The following is a 15,766-nucleotide window of genomic DNA, read 5'->3' on the forward strand; positions in this document are numbered from 1 at the left end:
TAAGAAGAAAAACTAAAAAATGCATATGTAGAAAAACAACATAAGCAAAAACGAAGAAGAAGAATACAAAAATTACCATAACACGTATGATTACCGAACCATAACATATTATGCTTATAACCAAAACTAGACTAAACAGTAAAAGCAACAATTTACAAAATAAAGACAAATAATATAAATAAAAGAATACAAAAACACGCTATGAAGATGATGAACAACGTCAGTACCTAGAACAAAATCTTCAACACCATCGTGTATTATTCGTGAATATGATACAGACTATTTGTCAACAACATGAACAAGGTTTTTTAAAATATCTTGCGATGCACATCCTTAAAAAACAGTACGAGACCACTGTTTCATCAACTTTCCTCTGATACACTCATGGCGTTTTACAAATTCTGAAAAGCATCAGCAAACTCTTGAATACCGAATGATTTGGGGAAAATTTCCAAAATGCAGATGAAGTTATTTGATATTGCTACAAAGGTGGGGAAGTCTTAAAATTATGATGCACCGGAAGTGTCTGTTGTTTCTTTGATTTCTTGTTCGAAAATATAAGTCTAACCATCTAGTTTTGTTTATCTTAAGGTTAATGTCACACAAAGGTATAAATTGGCAGTAAACATTAATTAAATTACAAATTAAAATCAGAGTTGATATGAATATCAATTATATGGTCATTTTATAAATTTACTGTACTAAAACGTTGATATTTTTCAAAAACTAAGGATGTATTATCCCAGAAATAGATAACTTTAGCCGTATTTGGCACAACTTTTTGGAATTTTGGATCGTCAATCCTCTTCAACTTTGTACTTGTTTGGCTTTATAACTATTTTGATCTGAGCGTCACTGATGAGTAGACGAAACGCGCGTCTGGCGTATTAAATAAAATCCTGATACCTTTGATAACTATAAATATAGTGGAATTGTTTGCACCTGTCCTAAATCAGGAATCTGATGTACAGTAGTTGTCGTTTGTTTATGTAATTTTTACGTGTTTCTCGTTTCTCGTTTTTTTTATTTCATATAGATTAGACCGTTGGTTTTCCCGTTTGAATGGTTTTACACTAGTAATTTTGGGGCCTTTTATAGCTTGTTGTTTGGTGTGAGCCAAGGCTCCGTGTTGAAGGCCGTACATTAACCTATAATGGTTTACTCTTTTAAAATTGTTATTTGGATGGAGAGTTGTCTCATTGGCACTCACATCACATCTTCCTATATCTATTAACCTCAATATCAACAAACTGAACCAAAAGCTGATTACAATTTCTGTTAAAAATATATATTTTTTGAAATTAAAAGGTTGCTGATGTTTTTAAATTGTTTTAAATCTCTTTAACAAGCATCACGAGTTTATTGAAATATAAAGGAAAATTTTGGATCATCAAAACTTAGAAATAAGCTCTCTTATACAAAAAAAAATGCAATACTAAAGCAAACCATTTTGTTTTGTTGGAAGATGGTTCTTTCGTATTAAGGATGCGTAATCGATTCCTTTTAGGTGTTTTTTTTTATTCATTATGTTTCAATATAAAATTACATCTATCAACTGTAAACTGACAAGAAAAAAAATCTTGTCAAATGCTTGATATTGTCAATCGCCTTCAATGAAATTCTTCTACCCATTTCTTGTATTTCTGCTAAAATAATAAAGTTAAAATAACAACATAAAAAAGTCAGTAAAAATATATCTTTAAATATAAAAACATGGTTTTTTTTTTATATAAAACATTTAGAGTTAACATATAGTCTGGTTATTTTTTGCAAGATGTTTTATACAAAGGTGTCCTTATGGCTAAAATATATTTTGGAATGATGCTATGATAAACTTAATTTCATCAAACAAATGCGCTTATAACAAATGCTGGTTTAACCATATCAATTTCGAATTGTATTAAATTTATCTTAATTTGCCTTCGAAAACTTTATTTTTTGTCTGGACTTTCCATTGTCTTACATCCTATAGGATGAACAATGCATAAGAACAAAACAGTCGAAGAGTTTTATGATTAAAAATATATAGATATAAAATGATAAATGTAACACATGCTACATAAGCATACAAAAATGAAGATGGTAGCCAACAAACTTAATAAACTGGCGTTATTACCAAAATACATTTGTAATCGACCAAAAATATATATGAACATCTAACCAATATCTTAAATAAAAAGCTAAAGGTGTTGAAAAGGGGAAGGAGGGTGGGAAAGTTTATAAAATCTCAAAATAAAAATCTTGTTTACAAAACTATCGATCTGTAGATAAGCAAGAAAGTGTAATAAGATACATAGTGAAGAAACTAACCAATGGGCATCCAGTCAAAAGAGCGTAATGCAGGGGTTCCCCAAAGGATTATGAAAATAATCAAAAAGAAATAAATTAATGGTTTTCGTCGTTTGCATAAAATAAGTTATTAAAATAACTTGCCTTTATATTTCGTGTAAATAGCAATATGAAAAAGATTCCACTTATATGTTTGTCCATCTGATGAGTTAAGCCTTTTTCAACTGATTTTTATAGTTCGTTCTTATGTTGTACTGTTTTACCACTGTCCCAGGTTAGGGGGAGGGTTTGAATCCCGCTAACCCGTTTAACCCCGCCACATTATTTATGTATGTGCCTGTCCCAAGTCAGGAGCCTGCATATTCAGTGGTTGTCGTTTGTTTATGTGTTACATATTTGTTTTTCTTTCATTTTTTTACATAAATAAGGCCGTTTGTTTTCTCGTTTGAATTGTTTTACATTGTCTTATCGGGGCCTTTTATAGCTGACTATGCGGTATGGGCTTTGCTCATTGTTGAAGTCCGTACGGTGACCTATAGTTGTTAATGTCTGGGTCATTTTGGTCTTTTGTGGATAGTTGTCTCATTGGCAATCATACCACATCTACTTTTTTTATATATTGGTATGATTGCCAATGCGACAACTCTCCACAAGACACCAAAATGACACAGAAATTAACAATTATGGTAACCGTACGGTCTTCGACAATGAGCAAAACCCATACCGCATTATAAGCTATAAAAGGCCCCTAAATTACAACGTAAAACAACTCAAACGAGAAAACTTACGGCTTAATTTAAGTATAAAAAATGAACGAAATACAAATATGTAACACATAAACAAACGACAGCGACTGACTTACAGGCTCCTGACTTGAGACAGGTACATACATCGAAAATGTGGCGGGGTTAAACAAGTTATCTGGATCCTAACCCTCCCCTAACCTAACTTTAAAAATCAGTTGAAAAAGGCTTTACTCATCCGGTAGATACAAATACAAGTGGACGTAGACGGGTCCTTGTACATCCCAACAACACAAAGACACTAGGTACAGATCTGAAAGTACTCGCAGTTAACTTACAGCTAGTTCAAAGCCCTAACAACTAATTAAAAAATCATGCGTAGACTAAACATCCAACAATTGATTTCGTGTAAAAACGTCATCAACAGTCAGAGAAAAAATGACTTTATGCAATGCCATGATATATGTATCGACAGATTGCAGATCCATGAATGTTTATATGTATGTAACATACACGTAATATCTAGTTAGCTTGTAATTAACTGATAACAAAATCAATATTTATAAGAATAAAAACCATATGTAATGATCTTATTACAGTGTTGAATTGGTCACCTTTTAGAAAATTAAGTTTATTTAAAGGATCGACAAGTTTACAAGGATTGTTTCTAAATTTTCGGGCTTGGTTAACAACATTTCAGAAAAGGGTGTGCTATCCCGTTAAAAATAAGTTTTTACAGGTACAACTAAACCTCAAAACTAAATATTTATATATATGGAAAGATTAGTAAACGTTTAAAGTAATTTATGGTATCGAAATCCCTAGCTTAATAATTTACCAGTAATACATAGATAACGTTCGTTAAAAAAAAAAAAAAAACAAAAAAAAAAACGTTACAGAAGATACGGGCATAGCTATATATATATATATATATAGCGAATGAGCTGTGAAATATAAACAACGTAAGATTGTGCCAAAGGAATATCACAAGTTACGAAGAAAAATTGGAAAATTAACAATAGGGAACGACAGTTATTACCGTTTAATTTGATTTATTTTAGGTAAGTTCCTTTTGGTAAATTTCAGCATTATATTGAGAGAATTCTTGATTGTTTAAAGAAAAAATATCATCAAGATAATATAGTAAGTGTTGTTGCATTTATCAATTAAATGTTATTTCGACAGGTCTTTACTGAGTTTGGTCATAAACTGTGGTTCATAACTGTACAAAAACAAGTTTGCTATTTAAAGGACACAATAAGTGCCCATAGGGATACCTACAACCTGTCGATACACATTATTGCCCTCACGTAAATAAATATTATCAAGGAGAAAATTAAAAGCTTTAATCATCTCATCACAGCTATAGTAAATATATCTAGCATATTTGCCTTTCTCATTAGAGAAGAAGGCTTTGTTTATTGTTTAATCATACGTTTTTTGATTGAGTTAAGTCTGCCAATTGATATTTTATCGTATGTTTTTCTTTGTTGTAATGTTATGCTATTGTTTCAGAAAAAGGGAGAAGGTTTGGATCCATTAAAACGTTTAATTCCGCTCCAAATGTTTGCACCTGTCCTAAGTCAGGAATCTGATGTACAGTAGTTGTCGTTTGTTTATGTAATATATACGTGTTTCTCGTTTCTCGTTTTGTTTATATAGATTAGACCGTTGGTTTTCCCGTTTGAATGGTTTTACACCAGTAATTTTGGGGCCTTTTATAGCTTGTTGTTCGGTGTGAGCCAAGGCTCCGTGTTGAAGGCCGTACTTCAACCTATAATGGTTTACTTTTTAAATTGTTATTTGTATGGAGAGTTGTCTCATTGGCACTCACACCACATCTTCCTATATCTATTTAAATGAGTTGCAGCAAATATATTTGCTTTCAGATTTACCAAACGATCATTCAATTAGATAGGAAAACTTTTGTTTGATAAGATAGTGTGAAAGTGTAGTGTAAAAAGTAGAAAAATAAAACTGTCAACAGAATCAAAAGAACTCCAAAAAAGCACTTTATTTATCTAAAACATCGTAAGAATATTTTACACTTCAAAAATATTTAATTTCACTATGTTCATATATTTTATAACAATAGTTTATTATAAGCTCTTTGGTAGTAGTTGAAAGCACTGAAGGATTAGTTGTAGAAACTTACTAGAGGCCGCGATGAAACGATATTTAAATGTTTTTTTGTGTGTAGTCGAAGTAACTAATACATAGAAGGGACCTTCAAATGTTAAGAAGAAGCCTTAAGCCTTGACGTGATTATGACATGTTTGTTGACTATATGACTCTCAGTGAAGCGCATGGACTTGAATGTAGATGGATTGAAATCATTCATTCCTAAGAACGTCCGTGTAGTATTTATGGCATACCACCACCACATTGTTTTCTGTTTTGTCGGCCGGGACAAACACAAACCGTATTATGTATTCTTTTATTTACTTCTAAATTATTTTCAAAATGTGATATTCTATTATCTATAACATTCTTGCATTTATTTAAATAAAAATCAAGAGATTTTTTTTATCAGATTTTTCCATTTACACCTATTTTACAAACCGGGGAAAGAGCATATTTGGTGACTTGACGACACTCTTATCAAGCTATTTTAGATGGAGGACGATATTTTGGTCCTTTTTCAAAACTTTTGTAACCTCTCTGTCCTGGACGATATTGAGGTCCCCTGTAATAACATGGCCATAGGGAATATATCTAAACTTCGACGAGTCGTTATTTCAAGTTAAGGGAGTATTATGTTCTACATTCACGTTTGATGTAATCGACGTATAAATACAAATTAAACCTCTGCTATTTTTTGTGTAGGTTTATGAAATAATAGGTTGTTCTATGTTATCAAAATAGGAAGGTATACAGATTTGAACAGTAGAGTCATTCAATGTACCAGATACATGTAGGTTGATAATATAAACGTCCTAAATTCACAGTAAGAAGCAATTTTTGTCGCACGGCTCTTACACATTTTGCCAAATATTCTGGCATTTGATACCACAATTTAATTGTAGGTAATTACAATTGCAACTGGTTTGTTCCATAACTAAGGAAATCGGTTCCTCTATTGGACTTTAGGTGTATGTATTTTAAGATATTATTTCCACAGCATATATTTTATCCCAGGAAAACTATTATATATTTTCTCTATGTTAATTTATGGATTCGTATGTGCCGTACGTCTAATGGCACATTCCTGATTGTCATATGTTGAAACTGTGTTGGTTCGTATGCTGGGTTATGCGATCACAGTCGGGTATCAATCTCGTTAATAATATTTCCCCATTACGACAGCTAATTTTTAAAATCGTAAAAAATGAAAGCCGTTGTAGGGATGACAAGGTACCAATTTACCTATTGAAAACCGTTAAATGTATCAACACTGCATCAATTCAATATTCTTTTTTGCATTGAGGCAACTTAAAACTTTTTTTCGAATAGTTGTCAGAGTGAAAAATATTAAAAAACACCTTATCAAACATTTCATAGAAGTTCAACTTAAACATTATAATGGATTGAAGACTATAAAAACAGATAACTTACATATTCAATGCTCTTCAACTTTGTACTTTATTTGGCCTTTTAAACTTTTTTGGATTCCAGCGTCACTGAGTCTTTTGTAGACGAAACGCGCGTCTGGCGTATATACTAAATTTAGTCCTGGTATCTATGATGAGTTTATTTATATCTAAAGTTTATATTATACTTTTAAAATCCGCTTTTAAAGTCAGTAATCAAAACTTTTGGTAAACATAATTAGTTATCCGAACACTACTACTCTGTTATTATGACTCATTAGGAAGGTATATTTACTATTTTAGACCGGTGAATTTTTGATGTAATGAAGTCAACTTATAGTTTTAATATATACAATTTATAGAATCTTAGCCGCGATGATGTACCGAATATGTTTTGTTCTGCCACTAAGTAATGTAACTAATGCAGACAGTTTACATTTAAACCATTCTATTCATCAATGTAGACTGAACAAGTGGTGAAGAGCTACAAAGAAAGTAAAAACTACTTATAAAAAATGTTAATACAAAATATAATACAAAAACATGATCATAACAGCCATAACGAGTTGTTATATGAAATTATCAAAAAATAATAAATTACAAATATGACACGAAATGCGTTCCATACAATTTTTCACACGAAAAAAAGTGGGTATAGAATAAACAACTGGAAACCCGAAAAAATGGGAATATCAGGTCAAGGGAATTACAAAAAGGGAAAACAGGTAAGTATTAACCACGTAAGTATCATACCAGGTAAGTATTGTTTACAAAACAATGTATTTTGATTGTCAAACCGACATACCATACAACGACATAAACATTGCAAAATGCGAGAAAATAATCATTAAACTTGTATCAAAAATTACTTGAACAGTATTATAAGCTCATATTATAGTAAATAAAAAGGTTCTTACATTGTGGTCAGCCAAAGCTTATTGAAATTCCAAGATAAATTGTCCGAGATAGTTTGTCATCACATGGTTGATGAAAAAGTTCGATAACTCTGATTAAACCTATGATAAGCTTTCAGTGACATGAAATTGAAATATAGTAATACACAAAATATTAAATCGACAAAATTCGATCCAATTAATGAACTGGTGAAGAATGTTTACACAATAACGCCAGATTTTATGATTAGCATTATATACTGAATAGTTCTAATAATGTTACTTTACACTCCCCGTCTGATATCAGTCTTCTGAATATCACTATAACTAAATAAATCTTTGAACAAATACAATTTATATTTAAAGTTCAAACGCATTGTTCTCGATCAGAGACAAGAAGAACAAGTTACTGTAATTGGACGCACATAAACTGTTGGTTTGCCATCTCTTATCACACGAATTTCTGTTTTTCTTACTTTTCCATCATCACTCGCGAATGCACGAATTACAAGTCCAAGAGGCCATTCATTACGAATTAGAGTTTTGTCTCTTTATAAAACGACATCTCCTTCCTTTATGTTTGGAACATCCTTATGCCATTTTCTCCTTGATTGAAGATTGTTCAGATACTCTTTGCGCCACCTTGACCAAAACATGTCAGAAAGAACAATTACACGCTTCCATTCGGCACGGAGAAGATCCTTTGTGTCAAATTCTCCAATGTAATCGGTTTCGATTGTAGATTTTGTCTACTGAGTAAGAAGCACTGCCGGTGAAAGTATAAACGGATTATCAGTGTCAGAAGAAACCGAAACTATCGGTCTATGATTCACTATACTCGCTACTTCAGCATCATACTAAAACATCATGAGTTAGAAATTTTATGTTTGAATCTGTAAGAATTGAGTCCAAAATCCTTCTTGTTACGCCTATTAATCGTTCCCACGCTCCTCCCATGTGAGAGGAGTGGGGAGGGTTGAAAATCCAAATCGTTCTCGTTTCATGCATGAATGTTTTAACTTTGTCATCTTCAACGTTAATTGCCTCGATGTGTAAAGGATCCACTGCACCTATGAAATGAGTACCGCGATCCGATCTAAACACACTCACTTTTCCTCTGATTGCAATGAATCTGCGTAAGGCGTTGATGAAAGCTCTCGAAGACATCTCTTCGACTATTTCTATATGTATTGCACGTGTCGTGAGACATGTAAAAAGTATAGCCCACCTCTTAGAATTTGAACAACCACCACGAGTCCTGCGATGAATAACAGACCAGGGACCAAATGCATCGACCCCCACATTAGTAAATGGCGGAGTGGGTTCTATTCTGTCTGTAGGGAGGTCAGCCATCTTTTGAACCTCCAAACAACCTCTGAGTTTACGACACGGGACGCAATGGTGTATAACTGATGATACGAGTCGTTTCGAGCCTGTAATCCAGTAACCCTCTGCACGAATAGCACCTTCTGTAAAATGTCGTCCTTGGTGCTTGACATGGGCATGAAAATGTTGCACTAGTAATTTTGACACATGACATTTTCCTGGAAGAATGAGTGGATTTCTTTCTTGGTATGGCAGATTTGATTTATTGAGTCTTCCACCAACACGCAAAATGCCTTCACTATACAGAAATGGATCTAAAGATATAATACTACTGTTTTTCCTAAGATTTTGTCCATTTACTATGCAGTCTATTTCTGAACTATAAACTTCACTTTGTATTGTCTTAATTATAAATATTTCTGACTCATTGAGCGACTTAACTACATCGATGTCTTGTAAAGTAACCTTTTTGAATCTCGACTGAATGAATCTTTGTAGAACGGCTATTCCATTTACCAGTGACTTCCATGATGAAAAGTTTTGAAATCGTTCAGATCCAATAGAATGACTGACTTCAATTGTAGTCTTTGTAACTGTCACAATAGGTCGTACTTCTTTATCTAAATCTGGATTGACTAGTGTCGTTAGAGTTTCAGTAGATGCAGAAGCTTGTAGTTCTCCACATAGAAACTTAGTTGGTCCTTGCAACCAACAACTAGAACCAATATCTTCTGACGAAACTGACCTTGTAGCTTGATCTGCAGGATTGACTGCTGTTGGAACGTAATTCCATTGTTCTGGGACCGTAGACTTACGTATGCGTTCGATTCTATGTTCCACATAAACATAAAAGCGACGTGTCTGGTTATAAATATATCCCAGGACCACCTTGCTGTCGGTGTAAAACTTAACAACATCGAAAGTCTCATCAAAGTTCTCAACAACTGTCTTTGCTACGTCAACCGCCAAAACAGCTGCACACAGCTCTAACCTCGGTATAGTGTGTCCATGGTGAGGTGCGACTTTTGCCTTTCCTAAAATGAATCCAGTTTCAAAGTTGCCATCAGGTTTTATTGTTCGTAAGTATGATACCGCTGCAATAGCCTTTTCAGATGCGTCAGCAAAGACATGAAGTTCAAAGGTAGGTTTTTTACTTAATGAAGAACTTACATACATGCGTGGAATTGTAATGTTCTGAAGTGCACTAAGCCAATTTCTCCAAGTTTCCCATTCCGATCTGCTGTGTTCCGGCAGGGGTTCGTCCCAATCAACAGATTGCGCCATAAGCTCACGCAGTATAATTTTACCTTAATTATGACTGGAGCGACAAAGCCTAGCGGGTCAAATAAACTGTTAAGTGTAGATAATACACCACGGCGTGTAAAAGGTTTGCTTTCTTCAGAAATTCGATAGGTAAAACAGTCTGTAGCTAGGTCCCAGTACAACCCTAAACTCCTCTGTAGCGGAACACTATCTGAATCAAAGTCTATAAACGTTGTGCACGATGTTCCTACAACACGACGTTACACTAAAATGCGGCGTTAAAGATGGTTTTTGACTTTGATTAATTTTTGCAAGTTTTATTCGTTTTTTTTATATGTTGTTGGTTGATTCTGGTTCTATTCTTTTTGTGATATCATTTTATCATAAATTACTTCAAGTTGTGGAAATCGATTTAATAATGTTTACCTTTTAAGTTATTTCACCTAATTTTTTTAAATGCAGTGCTTACTGTCGCAAGTAATGTAGGAAGGAAAAATTGGACGGAAGTACATGTATACGGTTTTCATAAATAATGTGCAAAACTTTTATGATAGGATGTTTAACTTTCATGGTGCATATAATCTGTTATTGTAAAATTTCTATATTTTAATTCAACCCCAATACAAATATATCTGACACTTTGCAAGTAAATCGAAACATTTTTAACCTTGATTAATTTGAATAGAATTGTATTTTTCTTGGCACATAATTTGTCGAAATACACCCCTTCAATTTCTTGAATCTTGGCTTGAGAATTATTTTCCAAGTCTTCTAAAGTTGCTTGCTTAAATTGTTTAACTTCTGATATACATTTTAAGATAACGTAATCTACTCTTGAATTGTCCGTAAAAACGGCTAATATAATCCCGGGTTTTATTAATTCAATGAAACGGTTTTCGTCGCTGTTTTGGATTTGTCTTTCAATTACATCAATTTCATGCACAAGTTAATATTGACGAAAAGTTCCGGCTTCGCTAGTACATGTAGTACAGGAATAACTTTCAGTTATAACATGAATAGCAGGACAAATTGCAAGGTAAAACATTCCGTGGACTTGTATTAAGTCTATTAATATAATTGGTGAATGCACCTTACTGAAGAGACTACTTTAAAAGATCTATTTCGAAGTCCTTTCCGCAACATAAATTAAAATTCGCATTTTACATTTAGAGGATTGTCTTGGTGTTTCCAATTTGTCTTTGCAAAAGTTGAACGAAGTTCATGTAATGCGATTTAATTTCTCTTTTCACGATTCTTTTAAATAAATCGATAAAAGCTATAAACGATCAATAACAATTGCAAAATTTAACCTGTGTCGAATCTATGTCCCGGTCGGAGTCTATACATGTAGCAACATGCACTATTCTTTTTTTTTTCGGCAGCCATCAACATCTTTTTCCAAATTTCACCAAACGATTTGTTTTAATTATCATGAACATTTAATTGAAACTTTAGGACATGTAACGTCGGAAATTAGCGTTTTTCGGATTTTTCGACGTTTTTCGACGTTTGGACAAAATGGCTACCGTTTTGTAATGTGTTGAAAAAATTTATTCCTTAAAGACCCAAATATGTAGTTAATAAGAAAAGAATTTTAGCATTTTGTACTCTTCGTGTATCTAACTTTTGTTTTGATCAATTATAAATAACTTATTGAAATATCAGTTAAAAAATACGCGTTAACTGCTTTGAAAAATGAAATATCAACTTGGACAAAATGGCTACCGCTTGAAAAACGACTGTGTAGAGAAGATTTTATAAAATCTGCAATATTTGAACTCACGAACAATGAGGTAAATATTTGTACTTTTGGTAAATGTTGTTATTGTCTTACTCTTTTTATTCGTTTTCCGCTATATCTACTTATAAAATTCACTTTCAGTCGTTAAGTTACCGAAAAACGTCGTTGGACATTTTTCTTATTCAAGCTTAATATGCGGCCACCGAGTCAAATGAAATTTGGCAAAATAACGACTTTAACGCCACAAAGAACCGACACATACCGTTGTTCCTGCCAAGTTTCCGGAAGATCAGAGAATAACAAATATGATCACTATACATAAGAGTCAAAACAGTTTTTCATAAATGTAACGTTGGACATCCGTTTTTTTCACATAGCTTTGTTTTAATTTTAATTATTTTAATCCTCAAATATACTAGATATTACTTAGTATATGATCAAGAGCTATAAAAACATAATTTAAAACATATATTGAATTTGATTTATAGTGGTTCGTGTTTGCTAACATTTTTATTTTGTTTTGCGGAGGAAATTTCGAAGATTGTGTTACAAATCCTAGGGTTTGTAGGAACAGCGTGCGCAACGTTATACTCTTCAAGTCTTGAGCAAGATCTTCATGTGGAAGAGCGGACATTACTTCATCACTATTTGATGCGAACTTGTGAAGGCGTATATTTCCTTCCTCCAATAAGGTTTTCTGAGTTCGTGTTAGCAGATCTATCATGTCCTGACTGCTATCTAATGATATGAGGCCATCGTCAACATAAAAGTGTCTCTAAATAAAATTTTTAACATCTGGTTCAGCCAAATTTGAGCACTTTCGTAGTCCATATGTTGCAACCGCTGGCGAGGGGCTATTCCCGAATACGTGTACGGTCATTCTAAAGGCTACTAGTTGTTTATCAAGGTCATTGTCTTCGTGCCATAGGAAACGAAGAAAGTCTCTATGCTTCTCATCAACAGAAAACGAATAGAACATCTGCTGAACGTCAGCTGAGGCAGCAATACGATTCTTTCTGAAGCGCATGAGGACAGTCAGAAGAGAATTATTTAGATCTGGTCCTTGTAGCAATACATTGTTGAGTGACACATCTCCAAATTTGGCAGAGGAATCAAAAACACAACGGATCTTTCCAGGTTTCTTTGGATGATAGATACCAAAGACAGGTAGGTACCAAGATTCTGCTCCTTCATCAAGTTTTGGTGCTATTTCTGCATGATTGTTTTGTATAAGATTGTGCATAAATTCTAAAAAGTGTTCACGTTTTTCTTTATTAGACTGAAGACTTCTATCAAGTGTTTTAGCACGACGTAAAGCCATAGGAAAATTGTTTGGTAATCGTTCTCTATTAGGTTTAAAGGGTAATGGTGCGCACCAATTTCCATGTTCATTCTTGTGGAAATCCTTCTCCATTATATCAAGAAATATTTTGTCTTCTATAGACTTTCCAGGTGTGTCATCGAACTCAGTGCGATCAAATACACCGTCTCCCAATTTTGTTTCATCAAAGTCAATATTATCAAGTTTGTTTTGAGTTTTCAGCAATTCCCGTACACTGATTACATTTGGACACGGTTTTAAGATTGACGGGCGTCCACCTGCTTGAATGTATGTCTTGTAAGACTTGACAGAGTCTGTGACATGTCTATTTCCAATACAAACATCTCCGATTATAACCCAACCCAGAGCTAATCTTTGTGCATATGGAGAATGAGCTGGTCCGATTCGTTGTTCAATTATGTGATGAGCTTCTAGAAGGTCTCGTCCTATCAATAAAAGAATATCTGCATTTTCATCTAAAGGTTCAAGTTCATGTAAAATGCTACGAAGATGATCGTGATAATTAGCTACGTCTGGAGTCGGAATCTCATCGCGATTATTTGGTATCTCCTTACATTCTATGACTTTTGGCAATTGCATTTTTGTTGACCCATCTAAAGATTCGAGTAACAATCCTGACACACGTCGACCATTCATTCTTGTCCGACCCGAGCAACTCATTAATGTATACTCCTCTGGTTTACATACAATGTCAAATGAGTCAAACAGTTCTTTCCTACCCAAAGACCTATTGCTTTGTTCGTTTAATATAATGTAAGTCTTGATGCGTTTGGATGGATCATCTGCATGTGAAACAAATACCGGAAGTATTTTCGCACATGACTTTCCAGAAAATTTACCATTACATATGTCCATGCAACACGCCTTAACAACTTTACTTGTGTCTTCAGATTGCTCCCCGCCATGGGGTTCCAAAGGTTGCATTTTCTGTTGTTCGTAAATATGCATTCCTGAACTATGAGTAGAGCTGTCACACTCCTTACATTGAACATTTTCAGGACAATTGCGACTGAGGTGATCTTTCGAGTTGATGCACTTGAAGCATATACTGTTTTCCTTAATTATCTTACGACGGTCCTCTATGGACTTAGATAAAAACGACCTGCAATCATTTAACGAATGATTAGTCTTACGAATAGCACATTTAAGCTTAATTGGTTTAATACCCTCTGTGGAAGTAGCAATTTCTGTCTTACTAACATTTATGTTTCTCGCGCTCAAGCGTGGTCTCTGAGATGAACGTCCGGATTCTTTATCCCGTGCTTGTGGTGAATTGTTGTTTTGATCACTTTCAAATTTGAATCCTGGGTCATTGTACTTACTAGCCTGATCGGATATGAATTCAACAAAAAACAAAAATGGCGGATACGGAACATTCTTTGACTTCTTGTTGTTTGTTGCTTTATCCCTCCACTTATATTGTAGCGATTGTGGCAATTTACTCATTATCGGGTTGATTCCTACTGAAGAGTCGAAGTAACTTAGAAGCTTCTCATATACAGGATTCTCTTTAATTGACAATATTTCCGAAAGAACCTGTAATCGTTTCACTTCTCTAAATGTTACTTTAGGAAATTCGTTGATCTTTGTCTTCAGTGACGTTTCTATCATTTCCGGGCTACCAAAAAGTTCTTCTAGCCTTTGCCATATCTTTCGTAATCCTATCGACGGATCACTTAAGTTTGATGTCTGGATGCTTTGCCCAAACTTTGATGAATCGGGTCCAAGCCACTTAATTAAAAGTTCACTTTCCTCAACAGCAGTCACTTCAAGTTCCTTTGTAATAGCTTTAAAACCGGATTTCCAAAGTGCATACGATTCTGGACGGTCATTGAAACGGTTAAATCTCGACATCAAAAGATCTTTCTTTAATAGAAATCGCGAAAATTCGCTCAAACTAGGGTTGTTCGTATCATGAGTTTCAACAGGTCCCGATACAGGCATTTGATCCTGGTGGGTACTTGGGATAAATGGAGCACTAGTATGATCGCCCAAGTGAGTATTGCTGTGAACCGGATTATCACGGAAGTTCTGACTGTTAAATGTAACATTTCTATGACTTTCGACGTACTGTCTAGTTCGATCTAACTCGTCTTGTTTAGGTATTCCTTGTAATGACTTGGCATCATGCTGTGAATCATCGTCTTCCATAGCTGCTTTGTACTCTGCATATGCTAGAGCTGCTTCTTTTACTTACTAAGAAATTCTAGATCTGCTTGAATGTCCATCTGTTTTCGCTGTATTTCTGCATCTGCCTTCTTAAGTTCGGTTTCCTTAGCTGCGAATTCTAATGATGCTTTTGCTGCTTCAGCTCTAGCTTTCATTTTCGTGGTTGATGATGCTACTGACGATCGTCCATTTGATCTAACTGATTTAACAGATTTTGTTTTAGTCCTTTGTTGTATCCTTTGTATATCTCGAAATACTTCGTCTGCGGATAGTTCTACATTAGTATACACCGATTCGTGATTTTCAAGTTCTTGAAGGCTATCTGCCGTGTTTTTCCTTTTGAGATATTGTGAGATTTCTTCTGCCATATTGAGGTATTTGTCAAGTGAAATTTCTATCCTTTTTTGGCACACGGATATTGATTCTTTTGTTTGATCTTCAGATTTATAAGTTCCGATTTCATAATCCAC

At 34.1% G+C, this 15,766-nt stretch overlaps 2 protein-coding genes across 2 annotated transcripts; both read right to left on the reverse strand.

Moving 5' to 3' along the window:
• Positions 1-8,307: 8,307 nt before the first annotated feature.
• LOC139490018 (uncharacterized) lies at positions 8,308-10,065 on the reverse strand. The gene has a single exon (XM_071276871.1). It carries the CDS (start codon positions 10,063-10,065, stop codon positions 8,308-8,310), a length of 1,758 nt encoding a protein of 585 aa, XP_071132972.1.
• Positions 10,066-12,560: 2,495 nt separating this feature from the next.
• On the reverse strand, positions 12,561-15,278 carry LOC139490019 (uncharacterized). The gene has a single exon (XM_071276872.1). It carries the CDS (start codon positions 15,276-15,278, stop codon positions 12,561-12,563), a length of 2,718 nt encoding a protein of 905 aa, XP_071132973.1.
• Positions 15,279-15,766: the final 488 nt, after the last annotated feature.

This window comes from Mytilus edulis, chromosome 9 (genome assembly GCF_963676685.1).
Source record: "Mytilus edulis chromosome 9, xbMytEdul2.2, whole genome shotgun sequence".
Lineage (NCBI taxonomy): Eukaryota > Metazoa > Mollusca > Bivalvia > Mytilida > Mytilidae > Mytilus > Mytilus edulis.